The sequence below is a fragment of the Panulirus ornatus genome, chromosome 14 (genome assembly GCF_036320965.1).
Source record: "Panulirus ornatus isolate Po-2019 chromosome 14, ASM3632096v1, whole genome shotgun sequence".
In the NCBI taxonomy this organism is placed as follows: domain Eukaryota; kingdom Metazoa; phylum Arthropoda; class Malacostraca; order Decapoda; family Palinuridae; genus Panulirus; species Panulirus ornatus.
Genome location: NC_092237.1, coordinates 4,526,699 through 4,553,859, shown reverse-complemented (window position 1 = coordinate 4,553,859; position 27,161 = coordinate 4,526,699). Strand labels below are relative to the sequence as shown.

The following is a 27,161-nucleotide window of genomic DNA, read 5'->3' as shown; positions in this document are numbered from 1 at the left end:
AAGGCATGTACAGAGCATCAGATTGGGGAAGAGCAGTGCGGTTTCAGAAGTGGTAGAGGATGTGTGGATCAGGTGTTTGCTTTGAAGAATGTATGTGAGAAATACTTAGAAAAGCAAATGGATTTGTATGTAGCATTTATGGATCTGGAGAAGGCATATGATAGAGTTGATAGGGATGCTCTGTGGAAGGTATTAAGAATATATGGTATGGGAGGCAAGTTGTTGGAAGCAGTGAAAAGTTTTTATCGAGGATGTAAGGCATGTGTACGTGTAGGAAGAGAGGAAAGTGATTGGTTCTCAGTGAATGTAGGTTTGCGGCAGGGGTGTGTGATGTCTCCATGGTTGTTTAATTTGTTTATGGATGGGGTTGTAAGGGAGGTAAATGCAAGAGTCCTGGAAAGAGGGGCAAGTATGAAGTCTGTTGGGGATGAGAGAGCTTGGGAAGTGAGTCAGTTGCTGTTCGCTGATGATACAGCGCTGGTGGCTGATTCATGTGAGAAACTGCAGAAGCTGGTGACTGAGTTTGGTAAAGTGTGTGGAAGAAGAAAGTTGAGAGTAAATGTGAATAAGAGCAAGGTTATTAGGTACAGTAGGGGTGAGGGTCAAGTCAATTGGGAGGTGAGTTTGAATGGAGAAAAACTGGAGGAAGTGAAGTGTTTTAGATATCTGGGAGTGGATCTGTCAGCGGATGGAACCATGGAAGCGGAAGTGGATCATAGGGTGGGGGAGGGGGCGAAAATTTTGGGAGCCTTGAAAAATGTGTGGAAGTCGAGAACATTATCTCGGAAAGCAAAAATGGGTATGTTTGAGGGAATAGTGGTTCCAACAATGTTGTATGGTTGCGAGGCGTGGGCTATGGATAGAGTTGTGCGCAGGAGGATGGATGTGCTGGAAATGAGATGTTTGAGGACAATGTGTGGTGTGAGGTGGTTTGATCGAGTAAGTAACGTAAGGGTAAGAGAGATGTGTGGAAATAAAAAGAGCGTGGTTGAGAGAGCAGAAGAGGGTGTTTTGAAATGGTTTGGGCACATGGAGAGAATGAGTGAGGAGAGATTAACCAAGAGGATATATGTGTCGGAGGTGGAGGGAACGAGGAGAAGAGGGAGACCAAATTGGAGGTGGAAAGATGGAGTGAAAAAGATTTTGTGTGATCGGGGCCTGAACATGCAGGAGGGTGAAAGGAGGGCAAGAAATAGAGTGAATTGGAGTCATGTGGTATACAGGGGTTGACGTGCTGTCAGTGGATTGAAGCAAGGCATGTGAAGCGTCTGGGGTAAACCATGGAAAGCTGTGTAGGTATGTATATTTGCGTGTGTGGACGTGTGTATGTACATGTGTATGGGGGGGGGGGGCCATTTCTTTCGTCTGTTTCCTTGCGCTACCTCGCAAACGCGGGAGACAGCGACAAAGTATAAAAAAAAAAAAAAAAAAAAAAATATATATATATATATATATATATATATATATATATATATATATATATTTTTTTTTTTTTTTTTCTTTGCTTTGTCGCTGTCTCCCACGTTTGCGAGGTAGCGCAAGGAAACAGACGAAAGAAATGGCCCAACCCACCCCCATACACATGTATATACATACGTCCACACACGCAAATATACATACCTACACAGCTTTCCATGGTTTACCCCAGACGCTTCACATGCCCTGATTCAATCCACTGACAGCACGTCAACCCCGGTATACCACACACACACATATATATATATATATATATATATATGTGTGTGTGTGTGTACATGAGTGAATGTCTCTCTATTCATCCGTTTCCCGATGCCACCTTGCTAATGAAGGAAACAGCAATCAAGTATCATAAATATATTCATATTTATATATTTCGGAGTGGGGGGCTGGAAATCCTCCCCTCCAGGTGTTACTTTTCCAAAGGAGGAAACAGTGAGAATTTTCTTTCTAAGGCTTAGTCCTTTGTTCTTAACGCTACCTTGCTAATGCGGGAAACGGCAAAAATGTATGAAGAAAAAAATCATATATTCATTATACTTGATCACTGTTTCCCACATCAGTGAGGTAGCACCTGGAAACAGATGAAGAAAGACCTCTCCATTCATATACACACATATACATACATGCCCATATACATATATATATACATATCAAAATATAGAATATACATACAAGCCATATATACACATGTACATATTCATACTCGCTTGCCTTCATCCATTCCCAGCGCCATCCCGCCCCACAGGAAAGAGCATCACCACCCCCTGCATCAGGGAGTTAGCACCAGGAAAACAGACAAAAAGGCCACATTCATTCACACTCAGTCTCCAGCAATAATGTGTTATGCACCGAAACCACAACTCGCTATCCACATCCAGGCCCCACAGACCTTTCCATGGTTTACCCCCAACATTTCACATGCCCTGGTTCAGTCCACTGACAGCATGTCGACCCTGGTATACCACATCGTTCCAATTCACTCTATTCCTTGCATGTCTCTCACCCTCCTGTATGCTCAGGCCCCGATTGCTCAAAATCTTTTTCACTCCATCCTTATTCTTCCACCTCCAATATGGTCTCCAGCTTCTCCTTGTTCCCTCCACCTCTGACACATATATCTTCTGTCAACCTTTCCTCACTCATTCTCTCCATATGTCCAAGCCATTTCAGCACCCTCCTCTGCTTTCTCAACCAAACTTTTTATTACCACACATCTCTCTTACCCTGTCATTACTTACTCGATCAAACCGCTTCACAACATATATTGTCCTCAAACATTTCATTTCCAACACATCCATCCACCTCCACACTGCCTTTTCTACAGCCCATGCCTTGCTTCCATATGATATTGCAGGAACTTTGTGGAACTACAATTCCTTCAAGCATACCCATTTTTGCACTCCCACATAATGTTCTCTTTCCAAACATTCTTCACTGAGCCCAGAACCTTTGTCCCCTCCCCGTACTATGATTCACCTCCGCTCTGCTTCCATAGTTCCATTTACACACACACACACACACACACACATATATATCCTTTGATGGATTTACCCTAAATTGTGGGATGAATAAATGGACTTATTCTGAATGCCAGCTACTAAAAAGCACACAGTAAATCTTCCAAGTAAAATGAAGTTTTACTTAGTTACTTAATTTAACCCTTTACAATCAAAACTTACCAAAGTTTTTCAGAATGGTCTCATTTCACACCATATTTACGCACTGTAACACACATATATTTTTGCAGATATTGTACTTTTCAGCAGATAGCTATTATTATATAAGTGGACAAAACCTACTGAAATTAAGATAAAATCTTGAACATTACACAGAAATGAGAAAAAGCAGTAAAGTGCAATGTTTCTTCTTTTTTTTTCTAAAATTAAGTAATAAAACTATTTCAAGTACAGTAATAATTCATAAGACTAGATGCCTAATAAACAATGTTTTTCTATTTTCTCCTAATCTCAAATCAGAATATCTAAAGCTATCAGAAGACTTATAAATATTCTTATAACCTAAATACTTTTTCACGCAGCTGTCAATATATTTCATGAAGTTCACTTTTCATTTGTAAAATCAATTGCCATTCACCTGTTCAGTCTTCTTATCCACTGGAACTTTGGACGGATCTAGCCCAAACTGTGTCATCTGAGTTGCTACATCAAACAGGTAGTCATAGCATTCAGCCCTGTTCAAAGGAAACCCTAACTTTATCGTGCAATTGTTGAAATATTTCACATGTTTATTTACCACCCTACTTTTCATCAAGCAAAGGAAAATGATATAATAAACAAAATTTACTTCTGCAATGTGACAATAACATTAGCAATATAATTATTCATAGGCAGCCTAAAGCTAACTGAAAAGTGTTTAAAAACTGATATTAAAACTATAAGACATACATAAAGGGAGAAGGAGAAGCGGGAGACTTTATAAATTGAAGGTGGAAGGATGGAGTGAAAAAGATTCTGAGCGATCAGGGCCTGAACATACAGGAGGGTGAAAGGCATGCAAGAAATAGAGTGAATTGGAACAATGTGGTATACCAGGGTGGATGTGCTGTCAATGGATTGAACCAGGGCATGTGAAGCATCTGGGGTAAACCATGGAAAGGTCTGTGGGGCCTGGATGTGGAAAGGGAGCTGTGGTTTCAGTGCATTACGCATGACAGCTACAGAATGTGGAACGAATGTGGCCTTTTTTGTCTGATCCTGGCACTGCCTTGCTGGGTGTGTGTGTGTGCACTATTTCGTGTGTGGCGGGGTGGTGACAGGAATGGATGAAGGCAGCAAGCATGGATATGTACATGGGTATGTATGTATATGTCTGTGTATGTTTTTTTTTTTTTTTTTTTTTTTTCATACTATTCGCTATTTCCCGCGATAGCGAGGTATGTATACATTGAAATGAATATGTATGTATATGTGCGTGTGAGGGCATTTATGTGTATGCATGTGTATGTGGGTGGGTTGGGCCATTCCTCGTCTGTTTCCTTGCGCTATCTCACTAACGCAGGAGACGGCAGTTAAGTACTATGAAATAAAAATAAATAAAAATTTATTCTAATTATAATCTTTAACCTTAGCCTCATAAACTCTTTTCTTTCTTTTTCAAACTATTCGCCATTTCCCGCATTAGCGAGGTAGCGTTAAGAACAGAGGACTGGGCCTTTGAGGGAATACCCTCACCTGGCCCAATTCTCTGTTCCTTCTTTTGGAAAATTGAACTCATAAACTAACACACACTATTTTGTGTGGTTTGCAGCTTTGTTATAATTCTGTTATATTTCCCTTCGGGAGGGTGGAAGACCAGGCAGGTGAGGTGTAGTTTAGGTAGACTGAATATATTGTTTTTAGAGGATGTTAAGGGATCTTTTTTTTTTTACCAAATCTCATGTCAATTAAGAGTTCTCAAGGCAGTATTTTGCTTTTGTGATGTGGGGGTGTGAAAGTTGTATATGATACCTATTTTTTATATACTGGGAAGGCTAGAAAGATCAACTAGGCACCAAAAAGAGCAAGGTAATACAAAAGAGTTGTTAAGTGATATACCTAAGATTTGAATTGACAAGATTATGAAGAAGAAATAAAATGCAAATCTAATTCACAAACTTACATAGACTTTGCTCTTTCCCACGTATCACCCCAAACATAGACACCATGTCGTCTCACCAGGATTGCATGTGTATCTGGGTATAGTTCTAAAGCCTGCAAAATTTTAAAGATGAAACACAAATACATAGAAGGCCTGAGAGAAATATGATTCTTTTAAAACCTGTCAACCTTACGGCAATCTGAATCATCATGAATGGTATATCACTTTTTTTTTTTTTTTTGCCGCTGTCTCCCGCGTTTGCGAGGTAGCGCAAGGAAACAGACGAAAGAAATGGCCCAACCCACCCCCATACACATGTATATAAACACACGTCCACACACGCAAATATACATACCTATACATCTCAATGTACACATATATATATACACACACAGACACATACATATATACCCATGCACACAATTCACACTGTCTGCCTTTATTCATTCCCATCGCCACCTCACCACACATGGAATACCATCCCCCTCCCCCCTCATGTGTGCGGGGTAGCGCTAGGAAAAGACAACAAAGGCCTCATTCGTTCACACTCAGTCTCTAGCTGTCATGTAATAATGCCCGAAACCACAGCTCCCTTTCTACATCCAGGCCCCACACAACTTTCCATGGTTTACCCCAGACGCTTCACATGCCCTGATTCAATCCACTGACAGCACGTCAACCCCGGTATACCACATCGATCCAATTCACTCTATTCCTTGCCCGCCTTTCACCCTCCTGCATGTTCAGGCCCCGATCACTCAAAATCTTTTTCACTCCATCTTTCCACCTCCAATTTGGTCTCCCACTTCTCCTCGTTCCCTCCACCTCCGACACATATATCCTCTTGGTCAATCTTTCCTCACTCATCAATCTACCCAACATAAAATTCCCCATCCTCAAATACGCACTTAATTCAGATCAACAAAGCAAACCCAAAGAGTAATATGACTGATTATTTAAAATCATTTGCCTCATCAAAACTAGTGAACTGCAAAAACATACAGTTTAATAAAATCAATACCTTACCCACATGAATTTTAGCGAACATGAAGGATGCTATCTAGATATGAATAGGACACTTTTAAACTCAGAACACCAACAATTTGCACCAGAGTGGGTGTGTGCAGACAGGCATGCCTGGATTTTATGCTCCTACTGCGAAGCATGTGGAAGGCATACAGTACTGTTTTATATATAAGTTTACCTATGTGAGTGTGTGTAATTACCTATTTGTAATGTACAGGGGAAAATTTAACACTTATGGGGCCTAATCTCTTGAACCATCTCCATTATAAAATACATTTTTAAACTCTAGAATGCTCTTTACATGTACTATTTCTTCATTCAGTTTACTCCATTCATCCAGTACTCTTATGCTATAAAAATACCTGTTTACATCCTTTTTAAAATTTCCCATTTAAGTTATGGCCTTTGGCTGCTCTATACTTGCATCTTTTGAAAAATGTGGTCACTACTTACATAATCAAAGTAATGTAACCTGTTGGCTGCATAACTAATTTCCAGCTCCATTCCCAAGAGGTGTATCTTCTCCAGTACAATACATAATGGTAATTAGTCCTTTTAATTACATCCAAACCACAAAGCTTCCATATCTGACAAAATAGTTCTTAAAGACAACATCCAATAGTAAGGAAAAATTAAGTGAGAGAAACAATACTACTGTTTACCTTCAACACTGCCATGTGACATTGAGGTTCACATCACTTTTAAAAGTCTTTCATCCATTTATCTTTCTCACATCATCAACCTTTCTTCTGACTACTCCCCAGTTCCAAATATTACAATACATAAGTTACCAATCTCTAGAGACTAGACTTCTCTACTGGCCTTACTTTTGACCTACGTGGCCACACGTAAACTAATGATTCCATTTATTCATAAGAATTTTGAAAAGCACTACATCATGCAAGGAAGGTCATATACCATGTGATGAAGCAGGCAATTACATCGTTTGATTTTCTTCACACTTTGAATGATCAAGTGAGAGGCAACCAACACATCAACATTTTTTGGAGTAACTTTTGCTTTGGGATCGGACTTTAAATTATCATCATTATCCAAGTGTTGGGTATGACTGGTCAAAGGCTTTAGGCTGAGCAGCTTGCTTTAAAATTACAGAAATACTCCAAATCTTACCTGTGCCATGCTATCAGCTAAGTCTGATTCAAATGGAGTGTTCTCAATGATTGGCACAACTAATTCCTCATCATAACGCATCTCCCTATCTTCTGTAGCACACTTAATGCCCTGAAAAATGAATGCTCATTATTCTTTGTTAACATTGTACTGGAACAATGTAATGCATGACATATGTTCATTAAAGCAAACAATGATTTTCCATAATTTAGACTGAGAATCAGGTAATCAAAATTTAAGTTTTTTCTGTTCAACTTAGAAAAAGGAAAGTGATGACATTAGAATCTCCTAAAAACACTTATCATTTACAACTCATAGATAGGTATTCCTTCTTAGTTTCACCCTGTTCATGATGTTCCTCCAACCAGTTATGTCTAAACTTGAAATTCTTCTTACATCATAATGCACCCAAGCTTAACATTACTATATCTTTATCTTGAAAGTCTTTTCTAAGGACATAACCAGGTGGTTACTCCCTCAACTCAATACCTCATCCAAAATTCATGTCTACTCCTCCATGACTCTCAGAAATACAGCCAAGTAGGTTAGGCAAAACATCCCATATGCATCACAATCTTGGCAAATTTCCAATACTGTTATACCTTGCATACATAGTCTCTAAATGTCTTCTACAATACATTTAGCCTTTCCGACAATTCACTCCCATATTCCTCTATTTTTTTTGTTCTCTCCAGATGTACATACCACCTGAATACCCTACCTTAATTCAGTTAATCACCCAATTTACATTATCACAACTTCCTCTAATTTCCTTTTCCATCAGTCTGTCCACTTCCTAGCTAAACACCTGCATGCAGCATCCATCTGAACTAATGCTGGTTTATTTGCCATTTGCTGTGAAAAACATAGGTTGCACATGTTTCAATAAACAAACACATGTACTTTCAGTTCAGCATCCATATGAACTAATACTAGTTTACTTGCCATTTGCGGCGAAAAACATAGGTTGCACATGTTTCAATAAACAAACACATGTACTTTCAGTTCTTTATGAAAGTCCTCTGTCCATTAAAAGTGTTACATGAACATGTTAAAACTGAGGATCTGTCGTGTGAAAAATACCCACACATCCAATAAGAAGGGTCTCAATAGGATTTAATCACAGTGTAAATTAAGCGTCCTAATACTTTCTATGTCTTTAACAAGCTTCTACAAGAATAAAATGGCATTCATTTACAACTTCTCAAATCTGGAAATATGCTTCCTAACAAGCATACATGTTATAGTGGAATTAACAGTGAAACAAATATGGGAAACAACAGAAACAAAATAATTTTTGTAACACTATACTCCTGCTTCCCATGGTTTCTGCACCCTCTATTGATAAAGTTCGCTATGGCAATTAAAATGCACCACATACAGGTACAAATGTATGTATTAAACCATCAACTTTAGATCCTAGCATCCGCATCTCGTTGCCTTTTCTTTTTCCAACTTTTCCTAAGCTTACAATTAACTAATCATCAAACAAGTATATATGAACTTAAGATCATTATCCCTGGGGATAGGGGATTAAGAATACTTCCCACGTATTCCCTGCGTGTCGTAGAAGGCGACTAAAAGGGGAGGGAGTGGGGGGCTGGAAATCCTCCCCTCTCTTTTTTTTTTTTTTCCAAAAGAAGGAACAGAGAATTGGGCCAGGTGAGGGTATTCCCTCAAAGGCCCAGTCCTCTGTTCTTAACGCTACCTCGCTAATGCGGGAAATGGCGAATAGTTTGAAAGAAAGAAAAAAGAAAAGATCATTACTGTTTGTAACAGCTTATCCTTCAGCTCACTTTTCCATTTTTCATTAATGAATTATTTCATATCTTTAGGAAGAAGGAAGGGAGAGAGGAAAAGAAAGTGAAGAGAAAAAAAGGAGAACACGGGAATGGCAATGCAAGAAAAGGAAAAGAATTGGACGGGAGGAAAAAGAGAATGAAGAGAAAATAAGGCTTGGAAAACATACAAAAGAGGAAGGCAAAACAAAGGGAAAGAGTGGGACAGAAAGGAGAGTTGAAGGAAGAAAGTGGTTAAGAACATCAAAATTCACTGAAAAACATATTTCAAATTCTTTCAAAAGTAATAAACATATCTAACCTTGATCATTTCCAGGTGAGTAACCTTGAATTCAGACCCAGCAAAAACCAAAGTTGCTAACACAGCAGCTTTAGAATGACTATGAATCACAGCACCCGCTCCACGAACTGCAATTTGAAATAAATTTGGATGAAGGCAAGCATGAATATGTACATGTGTATATACGTATATGTTTGTGTATTTATATGGATGTATACGATGAAATGTATAGATATGTATATGTGTGTGGGCTAGGAAAAGACAAAAAAGGCCACATTCGTTCACACTCAGTCTCTACGAAACCACAGCTCCCTTTCCACATCCAGTCCCCATACAACTTTCCATGGTTTACCCCAGATGCTTCACATGCCCTGGTTCAATCCATTGACTGCATGTCCACCCCAGTACACCACATCATTCGAATTCACTCTATTCCTTGCATGCCTTTCACCCTCCTGTATGTTCAGGCCCCGTTCGCTCAAAATCTTTTTCACTCCATCCTTCCACCTCCAATACGCACATATACATACACATACATATCAACATATACACACACACACAGCTTAATTATACAACCAGTCATGGTGATCTAGAGCAATGTGTGAAGATGAAATTTTCATCGAGACAAAGGTAAAATGTGCAAAATTTTCTTCCACAGTTTATAAACAATGATTTCAATATATCATAGCCTTACCTTAATGTCCAGAATTTCAGTCCAACTTTAGCATTCACTAAAATTTCATTTCTAATAATGTAGTGATGAAGATGATCATCACATATTGTAAATATATCAAAACACAGAAGAGTAAATACCTGATCTTTTTAAAGAAAGGATAGCAGATATCACATTATATAACAAAAATCACATATAATGCTGGTACCAGACATCATCTTACTGTGAAAGGATACTTCAAAGCATGCAAGTGACTGGGCTAAGGTCCTTTTAATACACCTCATGTAACAGATGCTGCCACTTCAGCATCAATATGCTGCTAACTGCCAATTAATAAGAAACAAAAAAAACTGGCAGACTCCAGAAGTACATAACTGAGTCTGGGAGAATGTATGCAAGTTCAGAGTAAATGTGAACAAAGGTAAAGTAATGAGTTGCAAAAGGGAGGTAAAACTGGATGGCTTGATGCGACTGAATAGGGAAGACCTGAAGGAAATGAAGTGCTTAATGTATGTGGGAGTGGATGTGTCAGCAGATGGAACCATGGAGGCAGATGTGGACCATAAGGTGAAGAAGGGGATTTAGATCCAAAGCCATTAAGGAATGCATGAAAGATGACAGTGTATGTCTGAGCAAAAATGGGTATGTCTGAAAGTACAGAAGTGCCAACAATGCTGCAAAAAACTGAAAGAGGGTGGACAAGATGGAAATGAAATGCCAGAGGACAATATGTGATATGAGGCAAACTAATTGCATAAGGAATGACATTATAAGAAAAAGGTGTGGTACTAAGTGGAGAATGAGAGAGTGACCTGACCACAGTGTGCTGAAATGGTTTGGTCATATATATTTGGATGAGTGAATATACAAAGAGGACATATGTGTAGGACAAGAGGGAAACAAAAACGGAGAGACTGAGAAGGATGTACTTCTATCCATTCATTAATGATGATACAGCCTTTCTGATGGAAACTTTTTATTTGCAGTGTAACTACTTGCAGGTGACCATGAAACACTTTTGTTCATATTCCATGAATATTTCCCTATCTAATCTTATAAAGATAATAATAAAGAGAATAATAAGTGTAGTGGTATTTGTATTTACTGGGCTATACTAAATATACCATGCCAAGTATCTCAAATTCCTGTTAGATGTTCTAAGCTCCATGTTGCAAACTATGAAATAATGTTTACTTTGAGCCCAAGAGATCTGTTGTGGCAGATACTACAAAAAATAGGAAATAAAACAAAAGCACTACAATAAAAATACTGTGGCTAGAGGCAGTTTGAATAATAAAAAACACAGGTTCCAACAGCAACAGTTGGTTTCACCAATACCACCACTGACAAAAGCAATGATAGCCACAAGAAAAAATTTTGTGTGACTTATAATTATGCTGTGTAAAACTGTTTTTGAAGGTGATGATGAACCATAACTCTGATAAAAAATTCAAAAAATGGGAGAACTAAACTAACAAGTCTGGACCCATTCAATATATATTGTGGGAATATTACATTCATAAGTAACTATAAAGGTCAAATGTAAACTTTTGAGATCATCCATCCATTTGGGTAAATGAAAGCTAAGTATTCATTAAACTTAATCGCTGTTTGATGCATCAATGAGGTAGCGCCAGGAAACAGACAAAGAATGGCCCATCCACTCATATACACATATACATATACATAAACACCTATGCACGCACATATACATACACATACAAAGAATATACATATATACACATGTACATATTCATGCTTGCCTTCATCCATTCCAAGTGTTAAATATCACTTTATATGAATACCATACAATTACAAAGATTTTCTGCAATATATAATTTTTATAGTGTTTTGTGTCCAGTGGAAGTGTATCAGGTACATTTGTAGGATGTTGAATACATAATGGTATGAAAAAATTATTAGTTGAGAGTGAATTTTATGCCAAATTTTACTGTGTACATTAAAATCTTTAAATGGTAATAAATTTGACCAAATGATTTCCTCTTGTTCAAAAGGGCAAGGAGGTACGGAAAAATCAGCAACCTATATGACTGCTTCAATTATTCAAAATGATCATATGGTTTGATGCTGGGGCTCTGAACATATAGCTATCCATCATTACAAAACAGCGCATATTATTTATGGCTACATCAAATATACAATTTCACAGCCTGGTGGTCCATACTGAATCCTCTCCAAACATTATGGCTCCTGTGCATTTACTCAGTAATCTGATTCTAAGAGAGAAAATCTAAACATTCCCGAACTGCTTTGAGATACAATGTATTCTTAAATCACTCAGTTACCAGAAGATAAGCTTTTATTTTTCACTGAAAACGATAATGACTTACTCTTGTAGGCTAACATGAAGAGTGGCGTACACTGAGACTTTTTCAATTTCCTGTCAGGATGTGGAGCTTCAATTTCTTCTCCATCCACATTGAGGATAAACATATCATCTGGTTTCAAACGTTCCTTTTGTACACCAGAAGGAGCAACAAAAATTTTGTCCCTACGATTAGAAGAAATTTGATGTTAGCTAATTTCACATGGTTCAGTTATAAACTAAACTTCCCTTACATACAGCAAGTTGGGCCATGCAAAATTTTCTCTCAATTCTTCAGGAACAATACATCACTAAATTTTACAGTGTGATAAGAAAACACCAAAACCTTATTACAATAGCTACTATATCAAAGATTTTAATACAATTAAATAAAATATAAATATGCCAGCAATTCAAGAAAAAAAAAGGTGGCCCTTCAAGGTGAGACAAATCTGGCAGAAAAGAAAAAAATATGAATGGAAAAATTATATGAATGATACACTGCAATCACTTCATCTATCTGTATTTACTATGCTGCTGCCCAACATTCAGCATCCATATTTTCTTATACAACTAAAAGTAATTCCTCATGTTTACATCCAACACCAGCTTTTACATCATATTCTGGTTTCCCCATTTTTTTTCTTTCACCTCGCTAATACTCATTCTTTTGATAAAATTTCTACCATCAGGTCTTATCACATGCCTAAATCATCTCCCTCCATTCTCATAAACCATTCCTTTTTTCCATAAGTAATTCTGACATCTTTCAACTCAGCTGACTCCATATAATTACCTCTTATAATCCATTCCTTCAGCTTACAGCTGTAGCTTAATTCAACTAACCTTACATACAGATCTCTGAAAAGCCACCCCCTTCAGCTTACATTTTGTAAAAAACCAGCTTTCACACCTGTGCACCACTGCAGACTAAACTCTGCTTTCTAACTTGCACACTCACATTACCAACATAACCTTTCTAAAACTAACTGCAACTCTTCAACCTGGTAACCCTTTCTAACTTTCAGTCACACCATATCTCAAAAATCACTAAGCTCCACCTCCCTTGCATTCACTTTCAAATCACTATTTCACACTTCATGACCTTCATTCTTATCCTGTCCAGTCTTATATTTATGCTATTTATATAGCAAAAGCACATATGAAAAACAATACTCAATGCTATGATGAATAACTGCTCACTCACATCAAGGGCTCATGCTGATATCTCATCTACATGTTTCAAAAAGGGAGCAACTAGGAATGTCTAACTGCAAATACTTAGCCTGCTAGTCTGAACATCCAATACTACTTTTTTTCTTTAGTAAACCATGGTCATGATGTGGATAAGTCAATAAATCAACCTTTACAGAATCAAATACAGCACTCAACATTCACTTGATTTACTTAATCAGTACTTAGTTCCAGTGAAGTTCTAACCAAAAACTAATATTTGATAGCTACATTGTGAACCACATATTTTTCTACATTATGAAAATGAGTTTAACCAATCTTTGGTTTCTTCATTCCCTTTGCCTTCCTCATCTTTGTACTCTCCAACTACATCCATGACAGTACTACTTGTGCAATACAGTAATCACTTGAGCAACAGCATTCAATAATATTACAGAGACTACAGCTTACTTCGTGATTCACTAATATTCATTTCTTTATTTTCTTCACTTTTCTCATTTTTTGTACCAATCACCCGGAGATATAACAGAATTAACTGTATAATTTGGTACATATACTTATGGAGCTGAATTTCCAAATGCTAGAAAACTGAGAAAGCTTTCAATCTTTAAGGTCTCTATAGGTTTTCTTTCAGCATGCTTCTACATCCTACCAGTAATGCAAAAGTAATTACGACAATATATCCAAAAGTTATATATCTTTATTCATTTATTTTGCTTTGTTGCTGTCTCCTGTGTTAACGAGGTAGCGCAAGGAAACAGACGAAAGAATGGCCCAACCCACCCACATACACATGTATATACATACACGTCCACACACACAAATATACATACCTATACATCTCAACATATACATATATATACACACACAAACATATACATATATACACATGTACATAATTCATAATCTGCCTTTATTCATTCCCATCACCACCTCGCCACACATGAAATAACAACCCCCTCCCTCCTCATGTGTGCGAGGTAGCACTAGGAAAAGACAACAAAGGCCCCATTCGTTCACACTCAGTCTCTAGCTGCCACGCAATAATGCCCGAAACCACGGCCCCCTTTCCACATCCAGGCCCCACAGAACTTTCCATGGTTTACCCCAGATGCTTCACATGCCCTGGTTCAATTCATTGACAGCACGTCGACTCCGGTATACCACATCGTTCCAATTCACTCTATTCCTTGCACGCCTTTCACCCTCCTGCATGTTCAGGCCCCGATCACTCAAAATCTTTTTCACTCCATCTTTCCACCTCCAATTTGGTCTCCCACTTCTCCTCGTTCCCTCCACCTCTGACACATATATCCTCTTGGTCAATCTTTCCTCACTCATTCTCTCCATGTGACCAAACCATTTCAAAACACCCTCTTCTGCTCTCTCAACCACTCTCTTTTTATTACCACACATCTCTCTTACCCTTACATTACTTACTCGATCAAACCACCTCACACCACATATTGTCCTCAAACATCTCATTTCCAGCACATCCACCCTCCTGCGCACAACTCTATCCATAGCCCACGCCTCGCAACCATACAACATTGTTGGAACCACTATTCCTTCAAACATACCCATTTTTACTTTCCGAGATAATGTTCTCGACTTCCACACATTCTTCAAGGCTCCCAGAATTTTCGCCCCCTTCCCCACCCTATGATTTACTTCCGCTTCCATGGTTCCATCCGCTGCCAAATCCACTCCAAGATATCTAAATCACTTCACTTCCTCCAGTTTTTCTCCATTCAAACTTACCTCCCAATTATATAATGGTTATAAAGCTGACTACTGCCTTTCTGTATTTCAATCTTCTACACAAAACAAATTCTTTTCTCTCTTTGATTTCTTAAATAAGTGAACTCTGTGAAAAGTTTCATGAAAAAAGACATAATGTATAAACTCAGTTTCACAACTATAAACCTACTGCTGTGCAGCTGATAAAGTTTAGTATCAACCAATCAAGTTGGAGCACTGCTAATTTTGGAGCCAGATCAGCAGTGACTGGTTTATCTCAGTTAAATGCCTCACTGGAGGTTTCAACAGCTGCTCACCTCAGAAAAAGGTGGTCAACTAGCTTTTCTTTGTGAGAAAGTAACACCAACATATCTGAACACTAAATACATTCTTTTTTCACAAAGTACCATAAGTACCATTGCAAATATCAACTACCCTCTTCCTATTATGGTTCTTATGTTATTACAGACCTAGCAAGATAATATGATTTACAAAAATTCCAGAAATGAAATATCAGTGCCTTTAATCTACACAACAGTAGTTATAATTCACAACTTCTTGTTAAATGAGGTTAAAGAGGGCAAAGTGGCAAAAAAACATTCTTTACCACTACACTATTTACATAAGTTATTAGATTCTAAAATATACAAAATATCTAATTATATCAATTTACTGTACATCTTACCCATCTTTGATGCTGATTCCTCCCCCTGTGCCACTAACCCAACCAATACTGTAGAAGAGTTGGCCCAGCTCACATATCAATTCACAAGGATTCATTCTGCCTCTTGAACTGATCGCATAATGAGATAACCGAGGGCGACCCAAAGGCCTTTTAGCTACCCACGTTCCTACAACAAAAGTATTCTAATTAACATCCTGAAACAAAACTTTCCATTATCCTCGACACTTCTAATGCTATCATATAATACGACTTGAGAAAAGTTAATTCATTCTTTTAATAAAAGAATGTGCTCAACTGGGATAACTTCTTATGACTTAGTTATATCACAAATCTCTGGAAACATATGACATATATCTTTTTTTTCTTTCTTTTAAACTATTCGCCATTTCCCGCGCTAGCGAGGTAGCGCTAAGAACAGAGGACTGGGCCTTTTTTGGAATATCCTCAACTGGCCCCCTCTGTTCCTTCTTTTGGAAAATTTAAAAAAAAAAAACGAGAGGGGAGGATTTCCAGCCCCCCGCTCCCTCCCCTTTTAGTCGCCTTCTACGACACGCAGGGAATACGTGGGAAGTATTCTTAATCCCCTATCCCCAGGGATAATGACATATATCATTTTCATTATTTTCAGACTACCTAGAATGTATCCTCACTTGTTTCATTAAAGAAAATTTACTCTTTACATACATTACATAAGAGCCATGATATCAAATACTGTAAACCCCCATTTATCTTATCATTATTATTACCATCATTATCCTTTGTCGCTGTCTCCCACATTACATCCAAATTCAACAAAATACTCCTATTCACTAAACACTGAATTTTTACTAAATACTATTCCTAGCTCTTTCACTTGTATTCCCATGTATTACATTTCTCAATAAATATGCACCAGCTACATCCTATCCTCCAAACTTACCTAAAACTTTTTCCCACACTTCAATGATTTCCAATTTCATTACGTCATAACTAATTTGTTGTTTTAACTCTGGATGAATCATTGAAAAGTCTAATAACTTTGACAAAAATCTTCCTCTTTCTAACCATAGAAAACAAGATAAAGAAAAAACTAAGAGAGACACAAGAGTATTGCAGTTAGTTTATTCTATAAAGTTAAAGATGGAGCTCCATGGTGGTATGACCTATGAAGAGAATAAATGTGGTAGAATGCATCTGCTTGACACCAAAACATAGGCCACTTAAGCCACCCTTCATGAGATAGCTGATTCACAGAAAGTAACACTCAAGACATGCAGTACACAGACACTTTCTAAGTATCTACTATTAAAAAACTGTGGTAATGACGAAAGTGTGGAGTGCAATATTACCAGATGAGACTTTCATGCCTCCTCTTGAAGTCTGTCTCACAAGTCAGGGATGATCAGAGTAAGAAGAGCTCTAAACAATGTGTTGTGATAACACTAAATAAGTACTGTCATCCATCCAGAGAAAGGGCCTTTCTAAAACGATGTTGCAATGTCACACCAATAATGTAACAGATCAAAATAATATTATATCATGAAAAGCATAATAAATAATGAGCCAGCCTTGTTCTATATGGTATAATAAGTTTTAGGAGACAAATTGTCTACATTAATCTATGCTCCATGCTCCCATGGAAGCATTACAGTTACAGTAATCATTCTGGCTCTGTGCCTTCTGATACAGGTATTTAGGAACAAGAGAAGCATAACTTTTTCTTTCTATTACAGTCATTTTTTTGTGTATGTTTCTTTAAACAATGAGTCACGGGCTGTCCTAATCCCCCTTTGAAAGTGGCGGTTGAAAAGCCCATCTCCAACCCAAGTCTTTTTGCAACAAACTTTTAAAAGTCATTGAAGCTCTGGAGCCAAATCAGACTCAAAAGATGGTTATTTTGACTGGGATCTAGCAAGAGACTATTATGCTGTCTCAGTTGGGATTGTCTAGAAGGGACTCCTCTACATCTACTTGTATACTGTTACCTCTTATTCTGAAAAGGAAAACTGTTTTCTATAAAAGCAATGTGTACTGGGAAGAAGAGGAAACTTGTTTTAAGGTTAGAGGTTTAATGTCGTATAAACCCACAAGCAGCATACTATGTCGTGACATATAAAATTATCAAAAATATGAAACTCGGACAAATATTCAAAGTGACATTCATCACATAGTGAGTCAAATACTTGTTTATGTTCAGAGTGTACAAGACTGCTCACAGATGGCAGCACACATGGAAGTATGGCAGGTGATGCAAGGTTTCTGGGGAGTACTTGAATCTTGAAGGATAAGGAAGCATCTTTTTGAAAGACAAGAAAAACCTAAATGTAACAATGAAAATCATTTATTCACAGAATATCTGAATGTCATGGCAAAAGAGTAAATACTTCTTCCTCACAGAATAAAAGGACTTTTCTGACAGTCAGTCTGCTTTAGACCATTCATTCAACAGCAAAAAAGTATGAGACAATAATCTGGTGGCTATATCTGCTGCCTTAGGGCCATAAATGACTGACCAAGCTTGAGACAGTTGTTGAAGTTAATATTTTGTTAAAGCAGTTGGGCTTTTTAAAGGTGGGATCAACTGACTTAATATGAGACAAATGTACTTAGTCTCAAAAAACAGTGGAGTGAAAAAAAAGAGGAAAAAATGCATATAAAATGCCTACAGGCCTAAAAACAGCTTAGAGCTGACAGGAAATGGCAGTAAAATATGTAAGCAATGCATGAGAGGAGGGAAGCTGCCTTTGGCTGAGATGGGTTAGACAAATGGAGAACAGAATGATTGGTTTGTGCTTATGAGTGAGATAAGGCAGTCAAGTATTATGTCCAATTGAGCAAGGCTTTGGGGGAAGTCTAGGGCCCACAATGTTGGAACAGAGGTTAAGTCTGAACTGAAAATGAATAATAATGTATGTACATGACAATGTTCTATGGCCAGATGTCAAAAGAAGTGCAAGACCTCGTTTGAGATGGAGAAATATATGATGAGAATCAGGAAAGTGAATAATAAAGGTAACTAAAACGATGAAGTAGAGGCATGAAATATGTTAAGATGATGAAAGAATAGTCATGGTCAGTAATATCAGGTATCAAAAGAGTAGTATTAGTCAAGATTTAGAAATAGAAACAAAGTTATTTCAGAGGAAACAATGGCAGGTAAACTGTTGGCAATCTGAAGATCATTTCTGTCGAGAGGCAAAGCTCAGTCTATCTTGATGTATAAAAGTAGTAGAGTTACATAAAGAACCAACCTCTAAGCAATGATTTCTTTGGACTGGGCTGAGGCAATAAAGAAGTGGAGAGAGTATGAAATGAGGATCTCTGGGTGAGGTATGGATGAGAGAAAGAAGTTATAATAAGAAAGATGGTATGCAAAAGATGGTCAAACATACAGAGAGGAATAATGAAGGAGGAATAAATACAGTGTCTAAGAGCACAAACATGGAATGCAGAGGAATGTGCAAACTGAAAGTCATGTGGACAGGCAGAGAGGAGCACAATCAATCCTTAGAATACTGTATTCATTCAAGTATTAAGTGGCTCACTGCATACTTGTTCTCAACATTAACATATTACATAAAAAACCACTGCATCCCAACCAAAAGAATTTACTTTTCTTTCCATCCAATGGTTTATTATCTGCCTTTTACTGTGGAAGGAATGAGGTCGGGTTACAGAGGACTATGTCCAAGAAAAAAGCACAACTGATCATAAAATGTGACAGTAATGACCAGTAACCTACATTATAAAATGATAGTCCTGTCTTCAGACATGCTGAGGAAGTTGCCTGATGCACATGTTCTAACAGATGCTATATTTATCCGTCTGTTGTATACAGAAAAACACTAATTCATTAATTTCCTGCACAGAATAGAAACTGCTGGTCACTGGGAAGAGATATTTTTGGGAAAATCTTCTATTGTTCAGCAGTTAAAACTGGGGTATGAAGAAAGGAAAAATGGTGAAAATTAGTTATTGAACCATTGAACAACAATATTCCGTCACTCTTCAGTGCAACAAAACAAGGGTTTGTTGACATTGAAATATCTGCTCAGCATAAGTTCCAGACTAAAAGTCAACAGCCAGCTGGTCATAATAGCACCCCAACCCTCAGAAGAAGTGAGCAGACAAAGGGATATTAAAAATACAAAGGAACTATTGAATATATGATGATGACTGTTTGCTTTGAAGAATGTATGTGAGAAATACTTAGAAAAGCAAATGGATTTGTATGTAGCATTTATGGATCTGGAGAAGGCATATGACAGAATTGATAGAGATGCTCTGTGGAAGGTATTAAGAATATATGGTGTGGGAGGCAAGTTGTTCGAAGCAGTGAAAAGTTTTTATCGAGGATGTAAGGCATGTGTACGTGTAGGAAGAGAGGAAAGTGATTGGTTCTCAGTGAATGTAGGTCAGCAGGGGTGTGTGATGTCTCCATGATTGTTTAATTTATTTATGGATGGGGTTGTTAGGGAGGTGAATGCAAGAGTTTTGGAAAGAGGGGCAAGTATGAAGTCTGTTGGGATGAGAGAGCTTGGGAAGTGAGTCAGTTGTTGTTCGCTGATGATACAGCACTGGTGGCTGATTCATGTGAGAAACGGCAGAAGCTGGTGACTGAGTTTGGTAAAGTATGTGAAAGAAGAAAGTTAAGAGTAAATGTGAATAAGAGCAAGGTTATTAGGTACAGTAGGGTTGAGGGTCAAGTCAATTGGGAGGTAAGTTTGAATGGAGAAAAACTGGAGGAAGTAAAGTGTTTTAGATATCTCGGAGTGGATCTGGCAGCGGATGGAACCATGGAAGCGGAAGTGGATCATAGGGTGGGGGAGGGGGCGAAAATCCTGGGAGCCTTGAAGAATGTGTGGAAGTCGAGAACATTATCTCGGAAAACAAAAATGGGTATGTTTGAAGGAATAGTGGTTCCAACAATGTTGTATGGTTGCGAGGCGTGGGCTATGGATAGAGTTGTGCGCAGGAGGATGGATGTGCTGGAAATGAGATGTTTGAGGACAATGTGTGGTGTGAGGTGGTTTGATCGTGTAAGTAACGTAAGGGTAAGAGAGATGTGTGGAAATAAAAAGAGAGTGGTTGAGAGAGCAGAAGAGGGTGTTTTGAAATGGTTTGGGCACATGGAGAGAATGAGTGAGGAAAGATTGACCAAGAGGATATATGTGTCGGAGGTGGAGGGAAGGAGGAGAAGTGGGAGACCAAATTGGAGATGGAAAGATGGAGTGAAAAAGATTTTGTGTGATCGGGGCCTGAACATGCAGGAGGGTGAAAGGAGGGCAAGGAATGGAGTGAATTGGATCGATGTGGTATACCGGGGTTGACGTGCTGTCAGTGGATTGAATCAGGGCATGTGAAGCGTCTGGGGTAAATCATGGAAAGCTGTGTAGGTATGTATATTTGCGTGTGTGGACGTATGTATATACATGTGTATGGGGGTGTGTTGGGCCATTTCTTTCGTCTGTTTCCTTGTGCTACCTCACAAACGCGGGAGACAGCGACAAAGCAAAAAAAAAAAAAAAAAAAAAATAAGGAATACATATACTCAGGTTAGGCACCAAGTATTAGAAATTTATCCATCAATATGAAAATAAAATAAACCACAAAAAATTTAGTCTGAACTTAAATGAACAAGGGGACCTAAAACATCCATCTCAGTGAATGAGTGGTGAATGATGGAGCCTGGAATAACAACCAAAGAGTTCAGACAAACTATTCTGATACTTTCAGAACAAGACAGGAAGTGCATGTTCATGGTGCAGGGGGGCAGAAGGGAAAATATGCATATTTATATAATTATCTTCATATTTTTTATAAAAACAAAACAGAAATATATCAAGGTCTTGACAAATCCTATGTCTGGTACTTTACCAAAGGAAACTGTATGCATAAAAGAATGTTTGGGTCTGAAAAAAAAGAAAAAATCATAAGAGAGGATACTGGGTGAGACTTTCTGGATGATAAGAGTGAGTACCATACAGTACTATATATATGGAGACAAGCTGGATGAGGACTGTATTTACCAAATAAGTTTTTCTTTTCTAAATTTAGTGTAAGTAACACTATGTGTACATCTAACATGTAAGACGGATCTTTCATGTCTGATTTCTTGTTTTCCATAACTGCTGAAACAGTTTAGAAAGTATAGTATACTCTTTATAATTCTAGGTGAAAATGTGGGACACTTATTCTATGTCTAACTTCTGCAAAATGAATGTTCTATTGCAAGTCTGGTAAGTGGAGTAGAATAATGTTTTACATAATGGTAACACATCATTGTGACTAAACTTACCTTTCTGTACACTATCAGGTGCAGGGAGCTTCTAATCTGTTATTTCAAAGCACATTTCTGTTAATGAAGAAAACTGCCAATCTGTCCTAATCCATTTATCAAAACCTACCACTCTCTAAAGTGTGTCCCTTTCGTCGGCCCGGTTTCTTCTGTCTTTTTGCTGGATGATTGTAAATTACTTCATCATCACTATTAGAATCATTCTCAAAGTAAAGAGCTTTTTTCTTTCGCCCCCTCTTACTTCTAAGGGGTGTGGAATCTGTCTCAGGCACTTCAGAACCAGTCTCCTCAGCATTAGCTACGGACTTCTTAGGTCGCCCTCTTCTTCTCTTGGGAGTAATCATCTCCTCATCATCATCTTTAAGACGAGGAGCCTCTGAGGTGTCATCTTCAGACATACTTCACAAATCTGCAGATATAATAGGATACTTTCGCACTGGGAACATAATATTATCTACACTGAATTATTTATTTCACCTCAGTGAGTTAGGCTGGATATGTACAATGGAAAATAAAGGCAGAGAGTAAATCTAAATTATTATGAAGTATCATCTGTTCCTGATGCTATCTCACCAAAATAGGTAATGGCAAATAGATGGGTAATAACCATAATGAACTGTGTATTTTGCTAAACATAATCTTACTTAAACTATACTACTCAGAATGTTAAAGATCCAACTGCATAACATTACCAACTCAACTGTGCTTTTGAAAATCTATACTAAACATACCTGTAATCTAATCTAAACCAGGATGAAAAGATTCTGATAACATTCACTTTTTCCTCTCATTTACATTGAATATTCATGCATATATGTTTATCCCTGGGAATAGGGGAAAAAGAATACTTCCCACGTATTCCCTGCGTGTCGTAGAAGGCGACTAAAAGGGGAGGGAGCGGGGGGCTGGAAATCCTCCCCTCGTTTTTTTTTTTAATTTTCGAAAAGAAGGAACAGAGAAGGGGGCCAGGTGAGGATATTCCCTCAGAGGCCCAGTCCTCTGTTCTTAACGCTACCTTGCTAATGCGGGAAATGGCGCATAGTTTGAAAGAAATGTTTAGTTTTATCTCAACTTCTGTCCCTTAAGACTTAAGACATACTCCCACATAGTAATAATATCTTTTAGCTATTCTTTCTTTAATCAATCACTTTTAAATCAGCATAACTAAATGAATCCCTCATACTGAAATGGACTAACACCTTGTATTAGCCTCATTTATCCACTATATCCCCTTATTAGTGACTATCCATTTACCTATTTCAAAATACCAATTTTTAGTTTTCCTAAAATGCCCTTAAAAATCTACTTACAATGTTTCTATCTAATGATCATACTTTTCATCTGCATATCACTAATTGTTAACGGCAAGTATTTCCTGTAATCTTTCCAAACAATAAAAAAGGCACCCCCCAACTATAAATCTGCTAGTCATAATTTACTCTGCAAAAGGAAGCAAATACAGGGATAGCTTTATCATCTGGTATTGAACCAAGTGGAAAGCTCTTGTATCTGAAATTTCCAATACTCTCACTACAAATGCAAACTGTAGTAACCAGTACCCATATAATATCCATATGATCTTATCCAGCATGTCTTGGCTTACTTCCTGAACTCAATAAAAATGCAAAGCAATACAGAAGTTTCTGTACTGAGAAAAATGGAAATAAATTCTATAATAAGGGCATCACAGAAGTTGAAGAAAAGTATCTCAACGGACTTCTAACAATTAGCACAAAATACAAAATAAACACAAACAAAATATTATGCAATCCCACGATAATGAATATGGCAAAAGTGTGAAGAGCTAAAGAGATCTGACAAAAAGTTATTTAAGAACATACATCAGCAAAACATGTCCAGAAGTAAAAAGAAATATAAGACAACCATCTTTTTCCAAGCATCCAAGATTTACCTTTATTTTCAGGTATAGTCAAAATTGACATTATGGGTGTGTGATGCACCCCATCACATGATGAAAATGTTTATCGAGTGTTTCGTGTTCTAAATGTGGATCTTTTCACTCATCATAATGATACCAACCTGAGGATAGGGGAGAAAGAATACTTCCTACATATTCCCTGCATTTTGTAGAGGGTGGCTAAAAGGGGAGGGAGCAGGGGGCTGGAAATCCTCCCCTACCATTTTTTTTTTCTACTTTTCCAAAAAATAGAAAAGAGATGGGGGCCAAGTAAGGATATTCCCTCTAAGGCTCAGTCCTCTGTTCTTAACGCTATCTCGCTAACACAGGAAATGGTGAATCTGTATGAATAAACACGAGAGGTTTATGAAATGCTGAGTGGCTGTTACAATACAGGATTATGTGATGCAATAAAATTATGAAACACTGGAGCTATGAGGACATTTGACATTAAAAAATTATGTTCATTTGGCAATAAAACAATGTAAAATCATGCACTAAAAATTACTATGGATGACACATAAGACCATTGTGTTCCTCTTATTCAAACATAATATACAGGACCTATGCCTATAAAACTGGTGAAAAAATATACAAACTAAATACAAAATCAAAATTTCATCAGGACTAAATATTTAACATCAGACAACTAAGCACAGTTAGAAGCACCAAAGTATAAGAATTAAAGGTAAGCTACAAACACATCAAAATCAAGAGCACTTATTCCATAGAAATCATTTTACTTGTTTCTATAAAACATCCTCAGCTTCACACTGTTTGACTTAACAGTAAAATGTCACTTCATCCACCAATACAGACAATCAAAACACAACATTTTAACTGAGGGGTATTGTTGATACATGTTATTCACTGCTATATGTTGCTTATATTACTCTTGTCAAAGTCAAACAGAAATGCCCAGCCAAGTTTTGGCGTAATCAACCACAGTTAAGAGACTACATAACCAATATTACTGTGTAGAGTTATCACCTTGAAGGCTGCTTCCTCGACACAGAGGTGTCAGTCTGAGTCCAGAATTCTAACAAAGTAATTATGGCTTGCTACATAATGAAGCATACGACTCTTCTCCTTGGATGCAATCGGCATCAAAAGACTGCCACCTCAAAAGTTTTATGTAACTGTCAGTGTGTACATGATGAACTTTTCACTCGTTCAATCCTTTAATCAAAAAAGAAAAAAAAAACATAGGAAAGGTAGGAAAAAAACAAATTACGTCACAGCGCATAGTTCTCTGCAAGCCAAGACCTGTAGGTGGCTCGTGTCCTTATGTCATATTAGAATTTTAAGGAAGGCGCTACAAGTCCGTATGTTAGTTTTCAAGTTGTGACACTAAAGGCACGTAGGTGTTATGGCTCGTATATGGAATCCAAATGAGATGGTGTCATACCTTTATTAAGCAACAAGGGCGTACACTAAGGAAGGTGTCTATTATGCCCGGCAACAAGACCCTGATGCCTCCACTGTTGACTTCCACCAGGCCTGCCAACCCCACTCCAACCCTACTGCATTTGGTAAAAGTTATATATACACATATTCCTCTATATAATCATATACTAACATAATTTAACTTTAAGATTAATGAATATCAGTACATATGACGTTAATGATCCTCAAAGACGTTCAGATTTACAGGATAGTTCGATTCGAGGTTGGTGGCAGCCCTATGGTGAACCGTCGGCTGCATTCTCCACATCAGCAAGATCTAAACATTTCTTTATACTTCTTCATTTTTTATATTTCGCTGGAGACTTTGTCTTCTTGGCATGATGTATCAAGATCAAAAATTTGAAAATGATATGTAGTTCCAGGAGGTTGATATGGACATAAAAGAAATTTCTGGGCGTTAGGTCGGAAGATTAATCAAAGGAAACGACCCGCGTCAAGTACCTGAATTTCCGCCTTAGGGAATATCTAAAAAATTATCCCAATAAACCAGATACTCGAGCAAATAGGGCCTATATGATTACTAGTCTGCATAATCCTATTTGCAGACATTTTTGACTGGAAAAACTGATTTCAATTAGGATTCGTCGCCATACCTAACAAAGGACTAGGGCATTTTCAGGGGAATATGTGAAACAACAGGTAGAGATTCAGATCAGTGTCACACTACCAACCATATTTAATTAAAACAAAAGATGGTAATAGTAAGATGAAAAAGAACTCTTATTGACAACAGACATAAGTAGTGGTCTCCAATATTGAGAGGGGAGGGGGTGGGGAGGGGATGGAGCATGAGTTTGAGTGGAAAGAACCTATAGGAAGTGGAGTATTTTAGGTACCTGAAATGGACATGGTTGCAAATGGAATCATGGAAGCTGAAGTGAGTGAGCCACAGGATGGGAGAGGAGGCTGAAGTCGTGGGTGCATTGAGGGTTGTGTGGAAAGAGGTCACTGTCTGCAAGTGCAAAGATGAGTATGTTTGCTGGTATGAGTCCCAGTGGTATTGTATGGATGTGGGACATAGGCCCTAGATGACAAAGAATGGAAGAGAGACAACATGGAAATTAGATATTTGAGAATGATGTGTTGAGTAAGGAGGGTTGATTGAATAAGAAGTAATAGGGTAAAAGACATGCATGGCACTAAGAGGAGTATGCATGAGAGTTGAATACGGTTTGCTGAAATGGTTTGTACATTCATTCTTTACCTGTCATGTGTAATGCACCAAAACCACACATTCCTATCCACAACCCTTTCCTTGATTACCCTGGGCACTTAACATGTCCTAGTTCAGTCCACTGACAGCATGTTGACCTCTGTATTCCAAACTGTTCTAAACCACTTTATCTCATGCGAGCCTTTCACCTTCCTGCATGTTCAGGCCCTGATCACTCAAAATCTTTTCAAATCATCCTTCCGTCTCCAATTTGGTCTGTTTCCTTCACTTTTGACCCATATATCCCCTTTGATAACCTTCCTTGCTCATTCCCTCTTATGTCCAAACTATTTTAGCACCCTCTTCGGCTCTTTCGACCATATTTTTTATGTACATACTTACTCGATCAACCACTT

The 27,161-nt window shown here is 37.8% G+C and overlaps 1 protein-coding gene across 3 annotated transcripts; it reads right to left on the bottom strand.

The window, feature by feature from the left end:
* Positions 1-1,436: 1,436 nt before the first annotated feature.
* LOC139753200 (methylthioribulose-1-phosphate dehydratase) lies at positions 1,437-25,668 on the bottom strand. 3 transcript variants are annotated; one of them, XM_071669414.1, is made up of 8 exons: positions 25,534-25,668; positions 22,449-22,616; positions 15,931-16,096; positions 12,337-12,497; positions 9,334-9,440; positions 7,234-7,344; positions 5,098-5,189; positions 1,437-3,670 (listed from the first exon to the last, which is right to left on the bottom strand). In XM_071669414.1, exons 2-8 carry the CDS (start codon positions 22,603-22,605, stop codon positions 3,559-3,561), a joined length of 906 nt encoding a protein of 301 aa, XP_071525515.1. In that variant the 5' UTR covers positions 22,606-22,616; positions 25,534-25,668; the 3' UTR covers positions 1,437-3,558. The 3 variants fall into 3 exon arrangements, with proteins under 3 accessions (XP_071525515.1, XP_071525514.1, XP_071525513.1); XM_071669413.1 differs by lacking the exon at positions 25,534-25,668 and adding an exon at positions 25,116-25,304 and having other exon boundaries at positions 22,317-22,616; XM_071669412.1 differs by having other exon boundaries at positions 3,340-3,670; positions 22,317-22,616.
* Positions 25,669-27,161: the final 1,493 nt, after the last annotated feature.